This window comes from Pantherophis guttatus, chromosome 3 (assembly GCF_059756535.1).
Source record: "Pantherophis guttatus breed Tessera chromosome 3, ASM5975653v1, whole genome shotgun sequence".
In the NCBI taxonomy this organism is placed as follows: Eukaryota; Metazoa; Chordata; class Lepidosauria; order Squamata; family Colubridae; genus Pantherophis; species Pantherophis guttatus.
In genome coordinates, this window is record NC_142065.1 from 195,133,975 (window position 1) to 195,157,904 (window position 23,930).

Consider the following 23,930-nt stretch of genomic DNA (forward strand, 5'->3'; position numbering starts at 1 on the left):
GGCAGGAAACCCTACTTCACTTCGGACAAATGCTTATCCAACATCTTCTTAAAAACTTCCAGTGTTGGAACATTCAAAACTTCTGGAGGCAAGTTGTTCCACTGATTAATTGTTCTGTCAGGAAAGGATTTATGCAATGCTTTATTTATTTATTTAAAAGGGAGAAATGGGGAATAAATTTGCTGTAATGGCTTGCAAATCAATTTTATTTACAAACCTTTAAATAATATTTATATATATATATATTCTTGCTTCTTCGTAGGATTTATGTGTGTTTTTCCTCTAGCCAGGTTTTTCCTACGTAACCAAGGTTTTTCTGCAGCCCTAGCTCAGTAGAATCACATCCACTCGATTCTGGTCTTTTTTTCTTTTCTGGCAGCCAGCAAGTTCTTGCTGCCAGGTGAGAGACTTATATAGATCTATTTCTGGCTCGTTAGCCTTCATCAGTAAGCCACACCCACATCTCATATATCCTCCCTGTAAAGGTACAATATCTATTTTCTTACTTCTTCGTAGGATTTATGTGTGTTTTTCCTCTAGCCAGGTTTTTCCTATGTAACCAAGGTTTTTCTGCAGCCCTAGCTCAGTAGAATCACATCCACTCGATTCTGGGCTTTTTTCCTTTCTGGCAGCCAGCAAGTTCTTATATAGAACTATTCTGGCAGCCAGCAAGACTTATATAGAACTATTTCTATATATTCTATAGATCTAACCTTGGTTATATAGGAAAAACCTGGCTGTTTTACCGAGACACCTGGTCTACTCCAACATGTGGGAGAGAGCATTCTGCTCTCTTTTGCCTTTCAGCTCCAACCAGGAGCCCTCAAGCAGTTGCATCCACAACAAACCATTTTTATACCAAATATATTTTACAACTAAAGAAATAAAGGGAGACTGGTATAGATCTATTTCAAGCTTCTTAGCTCTCATCAGCCAGCCTTACCCTTACTTGGATTTGAACCTGGGCTGCCTGCATGTAAATATATATTTGGTATAAAAATGGTTTGTTGTGGATGCAACTGCTTGAGGGCTCCTGGGTTGGAGCTGAAAGGCAAAATAGAGCAGAATGCTCTCTTCCACATGTTGGAGTAGACCAGGTATCTCGGTAAAACACTTAATCTTTCCCTTGGCTCAGGTTAATGAAGGGAGGAGAACTTGTGGCTCAGTGGTTAATACAACTGCCTAACATGCAGACAGCCCAGGTTTGAATCCAAATAAAATGCTACTTTTTCATTGATTAAAATAACTCAGTTATGTTTAATTGACATTCTTTGTCTACAATTCTGTATGGCAACTAGAAGAACTAGAAACCACTATTCCTGAGGTGGTATGCAACAACTAGCTTTTTTTTTTTCCGTTGTCAGCATGTAAATAATGATTTATTTAGTTTTTTTTTTTTTTTTTTTACAACAGGAGATATTGTTCTTTTCTTTGGAAGGATGTACATTTTCAAAGATACTCAAGAGATGCTAATTGGCACATAACATACCAGCATTGGAATTAGTCTGCCCTGCCTTACTCATGCAGAGATTATGTAAATGTGACCTAAACCACTTTAGATCTAACAATATCCTATGTAAGAAAAGAATAATTTCAATGAAAGTCCAATCTACAATGTCCCTATTATTATTTAAACAAAAGCATTTGATGATCTTTTTTTGAAGTGTAATGAATGCCAGATTAAAACATAACTACCTTAATTAAACCAAACTTGAAATGTTATGATTTAAGCATAATTCTAGCACTGAGAGCAATAATTACTCAACCTGTCACTATTCTTTTTTCCAAGTAACTTAACAATTTGTCAGGGATGTATCTGGCGAATTGACAGGATTAGTGGTGAAAAGTATTGACAAAGATGGAAAAGAGGTCCTACTCCCTTCCAACTCTTCTCTTCTCTTCTCTTCTCTTCTCTTCTCTTCTCTTCTCTTCTCTTCTCTTCTCTTCTCTTCTCTTCTATTCTATTCTATTCTATTCTATTCTATTTATTGGTTCGATTTATATGCTACCCTTTTCCGGAGACTCAGGGCGGCTTACAATGCGTTAAGCAATACCCTTCATACTTTTGTATATACCTGCTTAGTAGGGCTTTCACGCGCCCCCCAGCAGTGTTCTTTTTTTTATACAAAGTCATCTTATTGCCCCCACTAAGTCCCAGATGGAAGGCTGAGTCAACCTTGAGCCTGGTGAGATTTGAACTTGCAGTAATTGCAGGCAGCTGGTGTTACTTAACAGTGCTTTAGTCTGCTGTGCAACCAAGGCTCTTTATTCTATTCTATTCTACTCTACTCTACTCTACTCTACTCTACTCTACTCTACTCTACTCTACTCTACTCTACTCTACTCTATTCTATTCTATTCATCTATCTCATGCTACTGATGGATTATGGAGGTATCTCAAAAGTTCAAGAGAAGGCTTTGTCCAAAGAGGAATTAGATTTCTCTCCAACTTTCTAAGTTGTCATTGACAGATATCAGAAGGCACAATTGTTTGGTAAGCAGATGTCAAAGGAACTGGGGGAAAAACTGGGATTGGGAATGAAATGAAAGGAACTGGATAAATTTTACAATTTATTGGCAAAAGATAGGCAACTCAATATAAAAAAATATATTCTCTGCTTTGGAGAGTGAATAGTAACTAATTTTTTTGAATTCAATGCAAGCTATGGTTGGTCAAATTAAATAGAATACATACTTCTGATTTATGAAATTTGAAATAATATTCCAAAATAGCAATATATATAGAGCCACCCAACCCACAACAATGCAAATAGAAACTTTGATTTTTTTTTCTTTAAAAATTGTCATTTTATTTAGTCCAATGTGTCTGAGCAGTAAATATAATATGAAACTGTTCTTGGGCACTTCTCCAATATCAGAGGTATATGAATGGAGAATTGAGCAACCATGCTAAAAAGATTTTATGGATATTTGAGGCTTATGCTTAAGCTCTTAAGAAACCTTGGAATAGATTTTTTTCATTATTATTTTGCAGGGAGAACAGGCATAAACAAGCAGAGTTGGGAAGAAAGTGGTCTGATTCCTTTGGGTGTAGAAAATAATTGGAAAAATAGGAGATGGCTAATAAATATAACATTATTTGCACATCTTTGGGCTTAGAAATAAGGGGACTGAAGCATGCACATAGGTCTTGGTTTTATGTGACTGTACATTTGATCCTTCACCATAAATAAATACAAAAAGAAAGTAACTAAAAAGTAATAATGAAAACTTATAGCATAAACCGAACAACAACAACAACAACAACAACAACAACAACAACAACAACAACAACAGACAGACTTATGACCCACAACCTGCCTAACATCACTGTTGTGGAAAAGAAAAAAAATTGGGTTCATTGATTTTGCAATACCAGGTGATGCATGAATTAAAGAGAAACAACTAGAAAAAATAATGAGATACCACAATCTGCAAATTGAAGTTGAGCGATGGTGGAGGAAGAAACTAATGGTTGTACCAATAATAATAGGTAACCTTGGAGCAATACCCAAAGGGTTGCCTAGATACATGGAAATTTTGAACTTATCAGACCTGAAAATGTGACTTTGCAAAAAACTTCCTTACTCGGAACTGCCTATATCTGTGATGGTGAACCTATGGCAGGCGTGCCAGAGGTGGCATGCAGAGTCCTCTCTGTGGGCATGTGCACAGTCACTCCAGCTCAGCCAGCTGGTTGCTAAGTTTCTGAAGCATGCATGTGCATTGGCCAGCTGGTCATTGGGTTTCCAAAGTACACATGACACTGGCTACCTGGTCATCAGGTTTCCAGCGCTCTGGTGTGCGCGCGCCTTCCGGTTTGGGCATTCTGTGCCTAAACGTTTCACCATCACTGGCCTATAAACCCAGACATTACCTTAACAGCTCTTAGATCTTTGGTTAGGAATTGAACTGTTAAGACTTTTCAAGCCCCAGACTGTGAATTGAATTGAAGATTTTATTATTATTATTATTAATCATCACACAGTCAGCCAGATGTTCAGATTGGGTTTGACAGTTTTGTCTACCTATTGAGTCCTTACCAAGGACCAGGGATAGGCAAATCTGGATGTTTGACGGTGTTACAAATATTGTCGCAGGATGGAAACTGTTCCAAGTAATGCCGCCTTCTGCAATTGACTGATGGCAAATTTGTCAATGCCAATAGTGTTCTAGTGGTGCTCTGGTTGTTTTGGGTTTGCACCCAAGATGCTTATTACTATTGGTACTACCCTTGCTTGCCTTTGTCATAGTCATTCTAGACCCGAGATTTAACAATTGTCAATAAGATAGGAGGAGGAAAATGTCTGGAGAATGGATGAGGCAGTACCGGAAGATAACAGAATAGAAGAGAAAATACTGAAGAAAAGTACAGAGTACAAAGACCTGCAAATAAAAATAAAACAACTGTGGCAAAAGAAAGCAAAGATAGTGCAAATAATAATAGGCACCTTGGGAGCAACTCCACTTGAACACCATTGGCATTGACAAAATCACATTCAATCAATTGCAAAAGGGAGCTTTATTTGAAGCAGTCTACATCCCATGAAAATATCTTTAATATTACAAAAGAGCATCTGCCTATCCTAGGTCCTTGGGAAGGGTCTGATAGGTAGATAAAAATGCCAAATCCAGCCTAAATCTCAGGCTGGCTGGCTGACCAACCAACCATATAATAATATTCATATTTTGCTATTGCTACTTAATTTCACCGCACAGATAATTGAGAGGTATTCTGCAAGAACCTTTTTTCTTTAGCAAGGAATTGTACCTTTCTCATTGGTACACTGAAAGTCTGGATTGCCCTCCCCATAAATCTTTGTCATCTACTGCTACAAACTTTATATTTGTTAGTTTCCTCGCTCAAATGTATGCTCTAGTCTACTTCTTTGTATTGTATTCAGTGTAACTTCCAACAATAAAATCACAAAGTAAATGTAGAATTTCAAAGGCCTTAAAAGAACCATAAAGCCTTAAAATATGGTTATTACAATTCTAACCCTGTTTGAAACCCAATTTACATGCCAGTGAAAAGTGGTTTCCATTTTCAGTATATTTAATTTATTCCTTTTAGGGGATGGTTCTTTCCATCTGTGGGCATTTTAAGACTGGACAGCTTTATTTGCTGGGGTTTTTTTTATTGTGTCTTTAATTTATCCATTTTTTTGCATAGTGCTTATTGGTATCTTGAGTATTTTTCTAACGTATAAGGTTTAAATTCAATTTATCTTGAAAAGTATTTGATGTCTTAGCCCTAAAAGGTAAACCAGATTAAGAACCAACTCTACAGGAAGATTCAGTTTATACTTTATTGAGGGATGCTGCATTAACAAAACCTTACAATTCTCCCTATTATACCCCAATAAGTAAGGAAGAAACAGCCTTACTAATACTCTATCTCCATTCCAAGACTTAAGAATGCTTTTGCCCTTTTGGTTGCATAACAGTTTCTGAATAGTTACTTTAAATCTATTTCTATTACTTTCTACATGATGAGTCAGATTATAGCTATATTTAATTGGTCTATCTTTTAATAGGCAGGAATTAATAAACAGTATGGGGGTTAGATGTGGATTTAAATTTAGAAATCAATGTGGCACATATCTGGTAAACTTTCTATTTTAGTAATACAGTAATCTTAGTAATCTTCAGTAATACTGAAAAGTGTATATTCATAGGCATCTGGTCCAAAGAACAAAAGAAGCAACAACAAAACAGACAAAACATGTGTCACATTGTCACAACACACGAGTCTGATTCTCATCTTCAGGTTGGATGGAAATATAGAAGTGATGCTTGCATTGCAAGTTTATCATTTAACACCCCTTTCCCAATTTGGACAGTTATGAGAATATTTATGAAGCCACAAATTTATGGAATATTAGCATATTTTAATGACACACAAAATGTATACAATTTGAACCATTTTCATTTTAAGTGACTACTAATGCACTTTTATTATCGGTATATACTTCCTTTTAAAACATAACCGAACAGGTACCCAAGTAAGTACTTGAAGACTTTCTTCACCAAAATTGGTCACAAAGAGAACTTTTAATAATATTTTTTTTTCACTCAAAGGAAAACAATTTTAACAATACATTTATTTTTTGTTGGGAGATGCTTATGACTTATGGAGTTTCCCAAATTTTATTTAAGCACCTTTTGGTTTTCAAAGAATCCTGGCAAAATGCTAAAATTAGACAACATATTATTGAAAGTCAATTTACTGAATATCTATAAATTATTAAACTCATTGTGTTTAGCCATTGTCTGTTTGTACCCACAAGTTAGTCCAAAGAATGCATTATACTAAAACTATTTCGGAATCAACAACCCTAAAATCCGCTAACTTGAAGAATGTGTAAAAAAAATACCCACTGCACTTGTGAAATTGAAATTTTCATATTAAGACCAGCTTCATTTGCAAAGTTGCACTATCCCTGCAGTTGTGTGGTTGTGATTTTTGACCCTCCCTGCCAGCTTTCCACAAAGCAAAATCAATAGGGAAGTCAGAATTTGTCCCCTCTTCTACTTTTTTTTCTGTCTACCCATGGTCTTTCTATTTACCTTATTAGGTAAATAAATATTAAATTATTATTGAAGTTTATTTGCCATACATATTTTTAAGACACACAATTCTCTTATATTTATTTATTTATTATAAACAAACAAACAAATAAATACAATTTATTGTTTGGCCATCTTACAATGGGGTACTGCTGGGCACCTTATAATTACATCTTAATTAAAATAAAAATGTTGAAATCTAAGCTTAAAACAAAGACACATGGGGAGGGTGGGGGCGGAGTGGGGTGAGGTGGGATCTGTTATTATTCAGTCAACCACCTCAGGGATGAAATCTACTTACATTCCTTACCGGTTCGGAAGCGCACGCACGTGCGTCCCGTGTACCCGCACACCTTCTGCTCATGCACAGAAGGTAAAAAAAAAATTACTTCCGTGGTGGCGCAGTGGTTAGAGTGCAGTACTGCAGCTACTTCAGCTGACTGCTAGTTCAGCAGATCAGCAGATGAAATCTCACCGGCTCAAGGTTGACTCAGCTTTCCATCCTTCTGAAGTAGGCAAAATGAGGACCCAGATTGTTGGGGGCAATATGCTATTTTGTATACTGTCTTTGGTGTAAGCCGCCCAGAGTCCTCGGAGAGTGGGCGGCATAGAAATATGAATATGAATAATAAAATAAAATAAATAAATAAAACCAGGAAGTAATGACACCCGGGCGGCAGTCGCTACCGGATTGCTGAACCACAGGGAAAAATCGCTACCGAATCAGGAGATCCAGTCCAATCTGGGAGCATTTCACCCCTGAACCACCTCCACTGCACTGATCCTCCATTGGGCTCCAAGCTGACTGGCACAGCCACATCTTTGGGCCCTTATGAAAAGACAGGAGGCTTGGGGCCAACATCTCATTGGGAGGCAAGATATTCCAGAGATGATCATTGGACCATCCAGCATTGGGGTCAAAAGGGTTTCTTTAAATTGTGAGATGAGCAGCAAATAAATTTAATAGTAAAGAATTAAATAATATGTTCAACCAAAAATGTAATTGTCATGGTTCCAAACCATGCCAGCAAAAGAAGAGGCCACACTGTGAGCAAAACACATTTCCTTACTGGCGTCTCAGCTTGGCACGCAGTGAACAACACAAGTAAAACGGTTTCTAGACAGCATTACCAGCTTCTGCTAGCCAGCTGGCTATACAGACTCAGCAGGCCCCACCCTCCTGTTCCCAGTTGTTCCCGGCTGGCTCCAGCAAGTACTCTTTTTGCCTATCTCCAGCAAGTACTCTTCGAGCCCAGTTGCTCCCTGGCCGGCTCCAGCAAGTACTCTTCAGGCCTGAATGGCTTCTGAATCAACCACAGCTGGCTTGCCTTCCTGGCAACTCTCCCAGTGATATATTTTTTCTCAAATGTTGACAATAATATTTGTTCTGGTCAAATCAGACTACACTATCTTGGTCTCAAAGGATGACCCAACTCAAGGTCACAGGTTTGTCATGCATTCTATAAACCCCAACATATATTATACTCAGTTAAAATTCATATTCTACTCCTAATATTCCTTTAGTTCATAATTCTACTTCTAGATAAATTGTGTCTCCCAGGTAAATCAGATAGAAAACAGAACTAAATGTGTTAAATCTACTTTATTGTAAGGCTCCATTAACAGAATCTTGCAATTCTGAAAGTACAAAACTTTCTGCCACAATTTTTAACTACTGGATTGATTAGGGCAGGTCCTTTCTGTTTTTTTTTCTCTGACCATTAAGCAGGACAAGAAACAATGGATGGAAACTAATGAAGGAGAAGAATTAAGGAGAAACTTCCAAACAGTGAGAACAATTAACCAGTGGAACAGTTGGCCATCAGAAGTTGTGGGTGCTTCACAGTAGTGGGTTTCAAATCCCGGTGCTACTGGTTTGCTATCGGTAGCATGTGGGTGCGCTCACTCTGTGCATGCGCAGAGCATTTTTGATGATGTCTGGTTGGGCGGGCAGAATTTCCTGTCACCGCTACTGGTTCGCCTGAACCGGGGCGAACCAGGAACAACCCACCACTGGTGCTTCATCACTGGAGTTTTGAAGAAGAGACTGGACAGCCACTTGTCTAATGGCTTGAGCAGGGGGCTGGGCTAGAAGACCTTGAAGGTCCCTTTCAGCTCTATTCTAATTGATTATTTGATTGGAAGTTTCTCCAATTGTTTCTTAGACAGCATCTGTTCCTCTCATTCCCCAAGATCCTACATTCCACTACATCTAAGATGGTATTCTATCCTTATGTAGCTGTGAAACAGGGTCAGGGGTGGGTTTCAAAAATTTTAGCAAGGGGTTCTCTGCCTGGTTGCTGGGTGGATGTGGCCATGATGGGTGTGGCCTAGTCAGCCTCCTGCACCATGGCAGAGGGGGGAGGTGTTTTTGCCCTCTCCGGGCTCCAGAGGCTTTCCTTGAGCCTCCGGGAGGGCAAACATGGCCTCCCTAGAACTTTCGGTAGGCCCGTGTTTCACCCTCCCTGAGTGTCCCCAAGCACCCTGCACTTACCTGCATCCAAAACAGGCTGCGTGGGGACTCCTGGGAGGGGAGGAAACGGGTGGGTGGGGCCAGCCAGGAGTGGGATTTGGGGGTTTTCTGAACTGCACAGAATCTTAGCTAGAAGTTGTCCAGAACCCCTGCAAACCCCCTGTACCCCACCCCTGAACAAGACTGAACAACCCATAGACTGCAGGGACAAATCCCCCAAACCAGGGGTGGGCAACTATGGCCCTTTTATGACTTGTGGACTCCCCAGAATTCCTGAGCCAGCCATGTTAGCCCAGGAATTCTGGGAATTGAAGTCCACAAGTCATAAAAGGGCCATAGTTGCCCACCTCTGCCCCAAACCCATTTTGTTTTCCTTAACATCTTAGCTTTTTTAAAGAGCTGTTACCCAAATGTGACTGGATATTGGTGGCATGGTTTCTTTCCAAATTTCAATGGAAAAGAAAAAGTAGAGGTGTGCTAAACTTGCATTTAAAAAAAAAGTGCAAAAAAAAAGTGCAAAAATATCTGTTTTATTGCATGGTGAAAAAAAATACTTGCCACTGCCATAATCCTGAATTCTTCAACCTTCATGTCTCACAAAAACATACACACACACAAACACACACACATACCCACAATAATGGCTAATCACCCCTATTGTCTTGCCACGGTGTTCCCCCATATTTAAATAACATGCCATTTAGATCACAGTTGTGACTATGTTGATATTATTTACATACTGGTGAGGTTAGAAGTTACAAGTTGTTCATGACTTTGTCAATAATCTAATGTAGTCAAATAAAGGATTGTCCATGATTTAGCCATAGGTTGTGGGGCTATGTCATGACACAACAAGAAACAAATGGGTTTGTGAAGAAAGGAGGTCAAGGGAAATTAGGATAAAGAATAGAAATAGCCCAACCAAGATAAGCAGAAGCACAATTTTAAAAAGCCACTACACAGACCTTCAGATAAATGAAAACAATTTCCCCCAGTTATTTCTTCTGCAATAAAATCAGATTTGGAACAATTTTAAAATGATTCACAGACATAATTGCATAGCTTACCAAGGTAGCCTATCTTTTTAAAAAATGATTTCCTCCTTTCCATTAGCATCTAATATTGAAGCCATATAATGATTTCTGGTATTAAAAGTATATAAAAAACATATAAATGTATGGCATGTAGAAGCAAATCAGTCAATCCATTAGCAGTAAGGCCAGATCCAGTGAGAAAGAAATAGAATATTTTGCTTGCCATCCTATCTTTGAGCTAACCTATGTTACCATAAACAAATCTGTACATAGGGGAAGCAATTAATCCATTTTATTTATTTAGTAAAATTGTACCACAATTCCAGAAGTGACATTAAGTCTTGGTTTGTTGAAACAAGTTAGAAACAAGTCAAATTCAATCCTGAAGCAAAACTGTGTAACATATTTGACCAATGCTTTACTATAATTAAAATATTTCTTGTCTTGCACATTTATGAATTTGGGTAAGACAAACTATAAGCTAGAAAACTGCAAACTAACAAATGCCTCCATATTACAGTAATTAACATACTTTGTGTTTTCAAACTATACTTAATGGTTGACCAATCTTATATTCCAATATTAAACTTAAGCCAAAAAGACACAAACACAATTCCCATTTTTCTTTTTAGTACATGGAATTGTACCTATTTTCATTTCACAATTATGAGAATATAAGGTGTTCTTCTTAGAGATGATGTCTCCCAGCACAGTTACCTAGTCATAAAGCAGCTATTTTGAACTGTCTGGCAAAGAGGCCTGCATTTTCCATTACATTTTAATTGGATCTATTTTTATTTTACTAGTGATTGTAAGCTGTTCATTTTTTAAATGCCACCCTATTTATTTTAATTGTTACTGCAGTTTGAGTTTCCATTAAAAGCAACAATTAAAATTTCTGTAATGAATAAGTAATAAGTTGAAACAATTATATTTTACATTAATATACTTAGCTACAAACTAAATAAGATTTAATTAGTTCCTGTTTTCAATTAGGGCATCTTACAGCTTTAAATAGCATGTGTACAAATACACATACACACACACACACGTGTTTGTGTGTTTGTGCGCGCACATGTGTGTATGTAATGTGTGCACACACACACGTGTGTGTGTGTATGTTATGTTATGTTATGTTGTTATTTTTATTAGATTTCTATACCGCCCTTTTCCCGAAGGACTCAGGGCGGTGTACAACCATATTAAAACACATATAAATATACAAAATTTAAAACAATTTAAAATTGAATATATAAAAATTTGGCCCATAAATTAAAATGCACATACACCCATTCTAAAATTCGTATTAGGCCAGGCCGGCTTGTTGGAACAAGAGGGTCTTCAAGGTGCGGCGAAAGGTACGCAAGTCGGGGATGAGACGAATCTCAAGGGGCAGCTCATTCCAGAGGGCTGGTGCCCCCACAGAGAAGGCTCTCCCCCTGGGTGTCGCCAGTCGGCATTATCTGGCCGACGGCACCCTAAGGAGCCCCTCTCTGTGGGAGCGTATTGGCCGGTGGGAGCTGTTGCTGGCAGCAGGCGGTCTCGTATATACCCCGGTCCTAAGCCATGGAGCGCTTTAAAGATGGTGACCAACACCTTGAATCGCACTCGGAAGACCACTGGGAGCCAGTGCAGCTCGCGCAGGAGGGGTGTTACGTGGGTGCACCAAGTCACCCCCATAACCCCCCGCGCGGCCGCATTCTGGACCAGTTGGAGCCTCCGAGCGCTCTTCAAGGGGAGCCCCATGTAGAGAGAGTTACAGTAGTCCAGACATGACGTGACAAGGGCATGAGTGACCGTGCACAGGGCATCCCGGTCCAGAAAGGGACGCAACTGGTGTATCAGGCGAACCTGATAAAAAGATCCCCTGTCCATGGCCATCATAGGATCTTCCAAGGACAGCCGTATGTGTATTTTTAGATCACATTGAATCTTTTTTTTTTTTTTGTTCAGATTTCAGCATTTTACCAAAGCTATTTCATATGCTAAATTTGGATTGCATGATGCAAAAATAACAATTAGAATAAAGAACATTATTGTTTTGAATAAGTTTTTCATTTTGAAACTTCTCATTGATTACTTGTCCTTTGCTTACTTCAGTATGCAATGATTAATGCTATAGTTGTAAACTTCCACAGGACAATTTGTTATTTTTGAATTATTGTTACTATTGTATATTTAATAATAATAATAATAATAATAATAATAATAATAATAATAATAATAATAATAATAATAATAATAATTCTGTTGATACTTATACATAAATGTATCATTATGTGGGAGGAGGCCATTATTTCATGAAAATGGGGCTGGGTGAGAACCACTTGAAAACAAACCATGCAGAAAGTGAATTGATTCTCATGGTCAGGAAAGAAAAACAATGGAAACAGGTAATAGATGCCATACAGATAGAAATGCTTCAGTTGCCCTTGAAGTATGAGACAGACAGGCTATTGAATTTATATGTCTACATTTCCTATTCATGACCAAGATGCATATTAATCTGCATTTGGCTGACTCAGCCTTCGATCCTTCTGAGGTCACTAAAATGAGGACTAAGTTTGTTGGGGACAGTATGCAAATGATATTTACATCGTAAACTGCCCAGAAAGTGCTGTACAGATAGTCCTCAATTTACAACAATTCGTTTAGTGACCATTCAAAATTACAATGGCACTGAAAAATGTGATTTATGGCCATTTTTTCATAGTTATGAACCTTTGCAGCATCCCCATGACTATGTGATCAAAATGCAGATGTTTGGCAATTGGTTCATACTTATGACCTTTGCTGTGTCTCAGGGTCATGTGATCCCTTTTTGGCAAACATCTGATGAGCAAGGTCAATGGGGAAGCCAGATTCAACTTAACAACCAGGTTATTAACTTATCAGTTGCAGTAATTCACTTAACAACTGTGTCAAGAAAAGTCATAAAATGGGGCAAACCTCACTTAACAAAGGTCTCCCTTAACAACTGAAATTTGGGGCTCAATTGTGGACGTAAGGCAAGGACTACCTGTAAAGCACTTATGGGGCGCAATATAAGTCTAAATGCTATTGCTAAATGCTATTAATTTTAGTTTGCAAGACTCAAGTATGCCGCGCTTGCTGAATTCTGGGGCGAAACATGGTGAATCAGTCATTTCTAAGAAAAAGCCTTGCATATCCTACACAAATTGTAACACTAATCTTCTCGCCACCCCTTTACTTTCCTAACTGACCCTCTCCTGCCCTCTCATTAATGGAATCAGGAAAATATATATAAATATATAAATATATAGTGTCAGTCGGCACCCCCTATTGCTGATGACTAAATGGACACAAGTAAAATAACGTCCAATACCTCTATGTGTAACAACTGCAAGCGAGTTAGTTCTTTCTATCTGCTCAGCATTTCTTGGCCGTCTTCTTGCAATTTGCGTATTTGCTGATTGAAGGGAGAGCGAGTCCTTGAAAGTGGTGAGCTCCAGATCTGAGTTTCTGAGATTCACGGCTTGCCCTCGCTGCTCTTCGGAAACTCTATGGCTGGTGATAGCAGTAAGACTGGATACAGTAACATCAGCAGATGTGCTAGCAAAGGTATTATCACCACCGGTAGCCGCAATATGTTCCTCTAACTCACCAGTGAAGTCAGTTTGGGTCAAAGTGGAAGAAGAACCTGTGGGATACATAGTAGCACTAGATGCTAACTTTTTTTTCTTTGGAATGGTGTATATATTGTTTTCCTTTTTTTAAATTTCTCTTTGATCAAGTTAATCAAATAAAATTGACCTGTCTTTACAACATTTATGATAACTTAGCAACTCTCAGTGGCTGTCAATTTAAAATAAAATCTGCCATACTCAGAGAACATATGTGCAACATATCAACAAACATCATGTACCTATGACCATAGCATTCCATGTGTAGGCCAGATAGAAAAGGGGAAAATGCAGAACTGAGTAGCAGCACTAGGAGGTTGTAAATAAATTTATTTATTTTATTTTCTTTTTACTGTTCACCAATGAGACTATCCAGTGGTGGGATTCAAATAATTTAACAACTGGTTCCCTGCCCTAATGTCCAGCTGGGAAGGTGTGGTTTGGTAGTCATATGACCATGTGGGCATGGCCAACTCAACATCACTCACTGTTACAATGTAATAAGGGTTAACCAGAGAGGCAGTTTCTGTAAGCAGGGCAATAAAGATTAGGCTAGAAACAACACCACAATGTTTCTGCCTTCCTTACAGGATTAGCCCTGTAAAGTGGAAAAAAACAAAATAAGATTTCTTCCAACAACCGGTTCTCTGAACTGCTTAGAAAGTTAACAACCGGTTCTCCTGAACAGGTGCGAACTGGCTGAATCCCACCATCAAGACTATCTAAAGATGACATGTTTTACTGGAAGCTGTGCAATAGACGGGGAGGACAGGGGGACCAAGTGACATATAGAGACCAGAAATAATTCATCACAGAGACAGCATTTCAATAGCATTTAAACTATTACACTGGGGATTTCTTCATGGTACAATGGTTAAAATGCTGGATTAGAATTGGGGAGAACTACTAAATCCATCCTCAGCTACAGAAGCTCAGTAGTTGACTTCAGGTCAGTCTTACTTGCTAAGGTTTCTGCATAAGTTTCTTGTTGTGGAAAAAAGTGGAGAAATAAAATAAATTAAATAAAGAATAAAAATAAAGTCTTTGAATTGAGCTCATACCCTGGTACATACATGTCCACGACAATACACATACATGTCTATGACAATAATACAGAAGTAGTTTTACACTGGTATCTCCCAAAAGATGTTTTCTGAGTTGCCCACTAAATCCACTTTTAGTTCTCACCCCACTTCAGTTTTCTAAAAATATCCATGGTTAGCAAAATGATACCACCTGTTATCACACATCCCCCATGCAATACTTTAGCAGAATTGTTCTTACATCCCAATAAATTTTATTCTGACAAACGATATCAAAAAACGATAGGAAAAAAAACCTCCACGCAACTACATAAGAGTTTATAAGGCATAAGAATGTGCCATTGATACTTTCGCTATCAACTGTTCATGCCTAGAAGTTGTACAAGGGCAATCAGAGGCCTACTAATACGTGGACAAATTTTAAAACTTTATGGTGAGAGACGAGGAAACAGAATCTTAATTGAAATATTTTTTTCCATGAGGGAAAGCTATTTGCTTGTTTTAAGCTATTGGTTTTAACTGAGTTCACCTCTGCTTCAAACTATTAGGTAGAAAAGTAAAAGGAGGCACTTAAATCAAATAGACATTACGTGTATAATGTGTATTTAGACAAGGAATGGATCTAAGAAATATCCAACCCTTCTTACAATATTTGCACAATGAACGTATGAAAGGGAATATTAAGCTTCAGAAGCTATCAGCAGGAATCTCTCATATCAATATTCTAGCATCACCTTCAGAAGTCGTCTTTAACTAAATTAAATTACTATTAGCATCACCCCCTTGTGAAAATAGAACTTTAAGAAGTACAATCGGTACCCCAAAAAAGAAAATAGAAATCTTTCTGAAAGTTATCTAAGATATTGATTGTGCCGTACAGATTTTAGACTGCTAAAGATTGGAAAGTATTATATGTTATTACTTGAAAGAAGTCTAAGCGATCTTCTTCTACCCACTCTCTTTATCCATATTATGATAATATTCATACATTTCAGTCATCTATTGAAAATGAAGACGGAATATCCATCCATCCATCTGTCTGTCCATCCATCATCTCTTATCTCTCAGTCTTCTGCTTTAAAACAATAGTTTTCTTTACTGGATTGTTAGCCAATCTAAATCTACTCTCTATTTAAAAAAAATAAATGTTTGGAGGAAAAAAAAACTCACCTTCCTTTCCAATAAACATAGTATGCAGACATTGGTAACACTAGCCTTGTTAGCTTCCGTTCTGTCTTGAAATACTGAAAGTGTGGCTGATATCCTACACTTTGATTTCAGATTCTTTGTTTAAACTTCCTGTATTTCTGCCGGCCTGATTTGAAACTATAGACAAGCATGACTGAGGGATGTCAAAACTTCAATATATACAAATGTCAAATGTCACTGAGCTATCGATCCCTGTTTTGGGACCTCATGTCATTGCTGCCATTTAGGCTAGAGATGAGAAAATAAATACAATTCTATAACCAAAATATAGCAGCATGGCTTTCCATGAAATCTGATATTCCACAATTGCTGGTTACTATATTTCTATATTGTTCTATCTTTCCTTTCCTTTCCTTTCCTTTCCTTTCCTTTCCTTTCCTTTCCTTTCCTTTCCTTTCCTTTCCTTTCCTTTCCTTTCCCTTCCCTTCCCTTCCCTTCCTTTCCTTTCCTTTCCTTTCCTTTCCTCCCCTCCCCTCCCCTCTCCTCTCCTCTCCTCCATAAATAACATTTTAGAATGTATTCAGAATTTATAACAAATCACACATGAAAACTTGCAATTTCCTTCATGCTCCAATGGCAAATTTTGATATTTCATATGATATAAATATCCAGCAGGAATCAGATTTCCCTTTCGCCTTACACTTTAGCCTTATTCCAATAACTACTGAGCCAAAAAAGTTCCCTTTCTCTGCTACACTTCAAATATTCTGAATGGAACAAACAAACTTTTTAAAAAATATTATTGAATCACTACTACTACTAAATTACTATTACTATTTGTTACAGATAAAACAACATACAAAAACTAATCTCCCTAATGATAGTTCAATAATGTAACATATATAAAGTTTATTCAAACTTTTCTCTTAAAAGATATTTTCAACATTGCAGCAAGTACACAATGTTCCACAAAAAGCTTTAAGTATACCATTTAATAAAGCATGATCCAATATCTCTTTGATCTGCATTTCCCAAGCTGAATGCAATTTGTCACCCTGGCAAAATGAGTAGATTGTCAATGATTTGGTAGGCTTTAATTATATAATTGTGTTATTCTTGGTCAAAGAGGGTTTTTTCCCCCCTTGGAACTATGTAATGCTTATTCAGCTGACAACAGTTTAACAGTTCGTTTTAACTGTTATATGACCTTCTTAATGATAGATACTTCAGATTGTAAAAGTTCATGGTTTCAATCAGTTCAATCAGTAAACTATATGCATTCAATTACAATTATCATATGCTGTATGACAACAAAATTATGGAAAGAGAAGAGAGGAAAGGGAAAAAAACTAGAAATGTTGATGCATAACATGATGACAAATTAAAGTAGTAATAGAAAGGGTGGTAGAACATTTTCTTAAAAAAAAATCATACTCTAATAAAACACGAGAAGTCACAGTTCCATTAAAACTCTATCATAATGTCATAGAGAACTCACCTTCCCTTAAACTCACAAAGTAGAAAGATAAAGATGTTACAGGGTTTTACAATATTCACACAGTCTTTCTTTCTCACACATACAAAAACACACAAGGAAGGGGGAAATTTTAAGAATCATGCAGATTCTAGAATCTCTTTCATTCACAAAGCAATGACATCTGAACAATGTCAAGAGTGCTATATAATGAATTAAACTACAATTCCAACTGACTATTCCATTCAGATAACTGGATTCTGATTTAGCAAATATAAGTATAAGTATAATTTTATTTCTATACCACCCTTCTCCCGAAGGACTCAGGGTAGTGTACAGCCTATTTAAAAACACAAGACAAACATCAATTAAAAATTTAAAATTATTAAATAAATTCGGCTCAATTTAAAACCCCAGAAATTTAAAATACCCCAATTTAAAATTATTATGTTGATAGCCCGGCTTGGCGGAACAACAGGGTCTTCAGTGCACAGTGAAATACCCGGAGGTTGGAGATCTTATGTATTTCCGGGGGCAGTTCATTCCACAGGGCTGGGGCTCCCACAGAGAAGGCCCTCCCCCTGGGTGTCGCCAGCCGACATAACTTGGCCGATGGCACCCTGAGGAGAACCTCTCTGTGGGAGCGAACTGGCCGGTGGGAGGCTATTGGTGGCAGAAGTTGGTCTTGAAGGTACCCAGGTCCTATGCCATGGAGCGCTTTAAAGGTGGTGACCAACACCTTGAATCGCACCCGGAAGACCACTGGGATCCAGTGCAGCTCGCGCAGGAGAGGTGTCAAGTGTGCTACTGAAGCCTTTGCAAATGTCATAAAAGCACTTTGCCTTATTCTAATCAAAGTAATCAGATTCTTGAAGAACTGTTTTCATGACCTACCTAGTAAAATTATCTTTTCTGTTTGCCTATGTTCACAAAAATACGTGATGGGTACACAATAGGTACTATTTTTGTCTGCTAAAAATATGATTGATGTTTGAGTGTTGCTTGGTGGAAGGAAGGAAGGAAGGAAGGAAGGAAGGAAGGAAGGAAGGAAGGAAGGAAGGAAGGAAGGAAGGAAGATATTTTTTTTTTCTATTATAAAGAATTAAGGTCTTGCACAAGTGTTAGTCTTATTATCCACTTTTTGTATCTAGTATGTATCCATAATGTATCAGTTGTGGATACATTATGCATTAAATCTGAAATAAGAAGAATGTGCCAACAACTTCAGGAAAAAGGCCAAAAAGAAGGAGGATAGGAAAATATACTCTCCTTTAAAAATGTGCTGAAGAACTAGGTACTCTACTGTTAAGCTATGTACATAAAATATAATCTATCATCCAGAGACAAAGCATTAAATATGCAAGTGTGTACATGTTGATGACTGAGGAAAAAATTACCCGTGAATATTTCAATATATTGAACATGTTTACTTAATACATACAGAGTTGAACATTTTAATGGCTACACAACTGAGAACATGTTCAACCAGAACATGACTGTGAAAGAAAAAGAAGTTAAGGAACATTCAATGCAAGAGGATGTTATGCAATATAATAAAGAGGAACATTTAATGAATCAATGGGGATGCAAGAATTTGTGTCCCCGATGAAAAATGAGTCAGGATAAGAATGTTGGCTGATCATCAGTGACTTTGAGAGATATTTTGCTACTCCCCAATTAATTTTATCAATTAGTGTTTCCCTCTATTCCTTGAAATAGAACATTATTACACAGGTTGTAAATTAGGATGCAAAAGAAGGTGTGAAATGTGAAATTTGAGTATCTAGGGCATGTTTTTATTACTTTGTCTCTCAGATGTTAATTTAAGCCATTGAGATTCCATGTCTAAGCTATTTGCCTAAATTTACTCTTCATTTAAATAGCAACTGTGGAATTAACTGAGATTTTAGGACCATCACATTGTCCTCTTAGGACCACTGATTCTTACAGTGTGAATGCTGATAGGCATCCTACAACTAGAGCCTTTATCTTTATCTTTATCATCTATCTTTATCTTTATCTTTATCATCTATCTTTATCTTTATCTATGTCTGTCTGTCTATCTATCTATCTATCTATCTATCTATCTATCTATCTATCTATCTATGTATCATCTATCTATCTCTACCATCTTTGCATAAACTTAAAAGAGCATAAATAACAATTTTACAATAGCTTTAATTAAAGTATGTTATTTCCGAGAAAGAGAAGAAACATTGCAGGCTGAAGTTATCTTCATCACCATTACAGTCTCTGAATTCTCATACAAAGAATAAATGCCACATCACAATATTTTCATCTGGTCTTCTTTCTTTGTGCCTTTTCTCTTTTGTCACTGCCAATTAGTATCTAGGTTCTTCTTCATTTGGGACAAATGGCAAAATTTTAAGAAGTTTGTAATCTGTTGCCAGTTGCTATTTCAGAACATGAAACTCATCACAAAAAGTTCTTGTCTTCCATTCCTTTATGCAATTTCTTGCCTTTTTGAAACCACTCTTCACCTAAACTTTGGCTATTCAAGGAATGGAAATAGGTATGGGAATTATTTTATTTTATTTTATTTTATTTCCAATTTATATACCGCCCTTCTCCCTGAGGTCTCAGGGCGGTGTACAGCCAGAATTAAGAACATGAAATACAAATATTAAAAAACAATTAATATATATATAAATTTGGCCCAAGAATTAAAAATCACAAACCAATTTAAAACTTTTTAAAATTTCTTCTTAAGCCAGCCCGGCTTGCTGGAAAAAGTGGGTTTTAAGGGCACGGCGGAAGGCACTGAGGTCTTGGATTCTCCTTATCTCTGGGGGTAATTGATTCCAGAGGGTAGGTGCCCCCACAGAGAAGGCTCTCCCCCTGGGGGTCACCAGCCTACATTGTTTGGCTGATGGCACCTGAGGAGACCCTCTCTGTGGGAGCGCACAGGTCGATAGGAGGTCGTCGGTACAGCAGGCGGTCTCGAAGATAGCTAGGCCCTATGCCATGGAGCACTTTAAAGGTGATGACCAACACCTTGAAGCGTACCCGGAAGACCACCGGGAGCCAGTGCAGCTTGCACAGGAGCGGTGTTACATGGGAGTGCCATGCTGCTCCCGTCACTACCCACGCTGCTGTGTTCTGGACCAGTTGGAGCTTCCGGGTGCTCTTCAAGGGGAGCCCCATGTAGAGAGCGTTGCAGTAGTCAAGGCGAGAGGTGACGAGTGCGTGAGTGACTGTGCACAGGGAATCCCGATCAAGAAAGGGCCGCAACTGGTGAATCAGACGAATCTGACAAAAGGCCCCCCTGGTTACAGCCGTCAGATGTTCCTCCAAGGACAGCTGCATATCCAGGAGGACTCCCAGATTGCGAGCCCTTTCTGTGGGGGCCAAAGACTCGCCCCCAATAGTCAGTGATGGAGTCAACTGACTATATCAGGATGCCGGGAGCCACAGCCACTCAGTCTTGGAAGGGTTGAGCTTGAGCCTGTTCCTCCCCATCCAGATCCACACAGCCTCCAGGCACTGGGACATCACTTCAAGGGCATCGTTGGGGTGGCCTGGGTAATGCATACTTACTCTGCATGCCATACTTTCTTCCCATGTTTTTATTGGTAGACTTTCTGCTATCATCATGGTCTAAGAATAGTTTTGATTTGGTTGTGTGTTAGAACAACACATAGGCAAAAGTTGCCTGCAGTTGCACTCTGTCAAATACCGCAGACGTTGAAAAAAATGGCATAACTGTCAAGAAAGTCTCACATCAGTTCATCATTATTTGCTCCTTCTCCTTTGAAATATTATTTTCCTAATTTCTTCCCTATTACTTGTTGTTTTTTTAAGGGAAAAACTCTTCATTTACTTCATTAACTGTTCATCTTTCTATCCTGTTTATGTATTCTGGAACTTATTAATAATATTTAATATTGACCCATAACTACCTAGATCAACATCATTGATCTGCAACGATCAACAGCATTGATTCAAAATCATTGCTAAATGCTCTACTACTTAATATGTGCTTATAGTTCTAAATGCCATTGTTCTAATACATTCCTTATCCCAAAGCCTGCTCGCCATGAGGTATATCCAGTTAATGATGCAATATGTTTATTTATTTATACTTCATATTTCTTAACCTCCCAACTCCCTCAGAGATAAATACTTCTATCCCTTTCCCTTCCACATTTCTTACATTCAATATAGAGATAACTAATTGGTAATATTAATTGGTCATATAACAAAGCAACACTATGTTTGCTGCAGTATCTCCTGCATAATTCCAGATGGGATGGCTACCCAACCTCTGCTTGGCAACTTCCAGTGAAGGGAACATACCACACTACAATGCAATTGATTGATAGCTGTTCATATCAGAAAAGTTCTTCTAATACCTAATCGGAAGTTATTTTCCTGCAGTTTCATTGAGTGTGTCATTCCTCAGCATGATGTACCCCAAATACGATATTCCATTCTTTTAGAAGGTAATCACCAAATGCCTATCAGTATCCCTTTTTTGTTTTTTGTTTTTAATTATACAACTATTTTTTTTCTGGGGTCTGTAACCCCAAATTAAAGCCCCCATGAAGGATGCTGTTCTCATCACACCACATTAGAGAGAATCGTGAAGGTGAGATGTGTGAAGAAAAAGAAAATCATCCATTATCATCCTCACAAGAATGTAGGCTTCATAAATGCCATAGATTATTTTTATGTACAGTATATGCATATGTATGTGTGTGTGTTTCTATCGAAGTATCTGGTCTACCTTTCTGCTTCCCTTTCGCCTTTCAGCTCCAATCCAGGAGCCCTCAAGCAGTCGCATTCATGATAAACCATTTTATACCAAATTTATATTTGCTGATAAAGAAATAAAGGGAGACTAGTAAAGATCTATTTCAAGCTATTTAGCTCTCATCAGCTAGCCATAACCAAGTTTGAATCCGAGTAAGGGTATGGCTAGCTGATGAGAGCTAAATAGCTTGAAATATGGCATTTATCAAACCTACATTCTTGTGAGGATGATAATGAATGATTTTTAATATGTATGTATGTATGTATCAGTGGTGGGTTGCTTCCGGTTTGCACCGGTTCCCGCGAGCCGGTAGCGGTGACAATATGATGTCACTGAACCGGTTCTCCCCCCCGCCTTTCCACCCCCCACGTTATTCTTACCTTTTATTTGGCCCCACCCCCAATATATTGCTGCAAGCTGATGGCTAGAGGGAAAAAAACTGTTTAAACTCTTGCCGCGGAGCTTCAAAGGGCCGCCCTACAGCTGATCAGTGTTAAAAGAAAACAAATGAGTAGCTATGCTAGGGAAAAAATGAAACTGAAAGTAAAGCAGGCTCTGCTGCAATGTGAGAAAATGAAGCAGGGAGAGATTTCTTTTTCTTTTTGCTCACCAAAAAAGGTAGGTGCAAACAATGGGAAATTTAGGGCAAAAGAGGAGAGTTCAAGATTTTAAAACACAAAAGAAAAAAAAACTTTATTTAACTAGGGAATTGTAATAATTGAGATACTATTAATTGTATATTGTGTTGAAAGCAGAAATGGTTAAGTTGTGGTTTGGAGGAATGTATGGGAGAAATTATTTGGTTTATTATTATTGGTAAATATAATTCATTGATTTGTAAGAAATTGGATTGCATGGAAATAATTGGAATATTCATGTTCATATTGATTAATATACAAAAAAGATAGTTATATAACTAATTGATTTATATTAAAATGTTGAATTTGTATTAAACAACATAATTACGTAATTAACCAATGTGAGGATGGATATAAAAATAGATGACAATGGGAAAGGGTATAATATAGAATAGAAGGGAAAAATTGAATTTGATTAAGATTAGAAATGAGGATGAAGGGTAATATTGATTTTTTTTAAAAAATAGATGAAGAATAAATATGGCAAAAGGAAATATAGAAATTGTAAATTTAATTGAAATGACTAAACACTTTAAATTTGTGAACCGGCCAAATACTCTGTTCAAAGAAAATACATTGTATGTTTGTATGTGTGTTTCTAATTATTGCTATTTATTCATATTTGTTCTCTTTTATTCTTTAAAGTTTAACCATTCATTCTTTAACTTAATATTTTTATATTTGTTTGTGGTTGCCTTTCTTCCCTTTCATCTTTTTTATTGTACAGCAATCTTTCTCCTCAAACCTACCATCTCTCTCTTTTCTTTCCTTCTTACTGTCTCTCCCCCCTTCTTCTCCTCCCTACTTCCTCTTCCTTCCTCCTTCTCGTCCTCTCTTCCTCCCTCTCTTACCCTCACTCCTACTCTAATTTCCCTTCCCTTCCTTCCTCACTTCTCTTCTTTCCCTCTCTTCTCCTTCCTTCATCCCACTCTATTGCTGTATCCTTTTGTGCATATGGATTACTCAGAGGGCTGAAAAAGTTATTTTTGACTGGTCCTTGCACTTTTGATCAGTGCTCAAACTTACAACTGTCCTCACATTTTACATTTTTTGCCATATCTTGTCACCATGGTGAAGAGAAGCAGTTGTGAAATGAGTGACATGGTTGTTAAGAATGCTACAATGGGCATA

The 23,930-nt window shown here is 37.7% G+C and overlaps 1 protein-coding gene across 3 annotated transcripts in view; it reads right to left on the reverse strand.

Moving 5' to 3' along the window:
* Window positions 1-23,930, reverse strand: part of CSMD3 (CUB and Sushi multiple domains 3) — a 695,220-nt gene that overhangs the window by 356,591 nt on the left and 314,699 nt on the right. The window contains exon 7 of one of the 3 annotated variants that reach the window (XM_034422199.2): window positions 13,424-13,738. The exons of the other annotated variants lie outside the window; for them this stretch is intronic. Coding sequence (XP_034278090.1) covers window positions 13,424-13,738 — 315 coding nt within the window. The remainder of the gene's footprint in view (window positions 1-13,423; window positions 13,739-23,930) is intronic. 3 annotated transcript variants of the gene reach the window in all.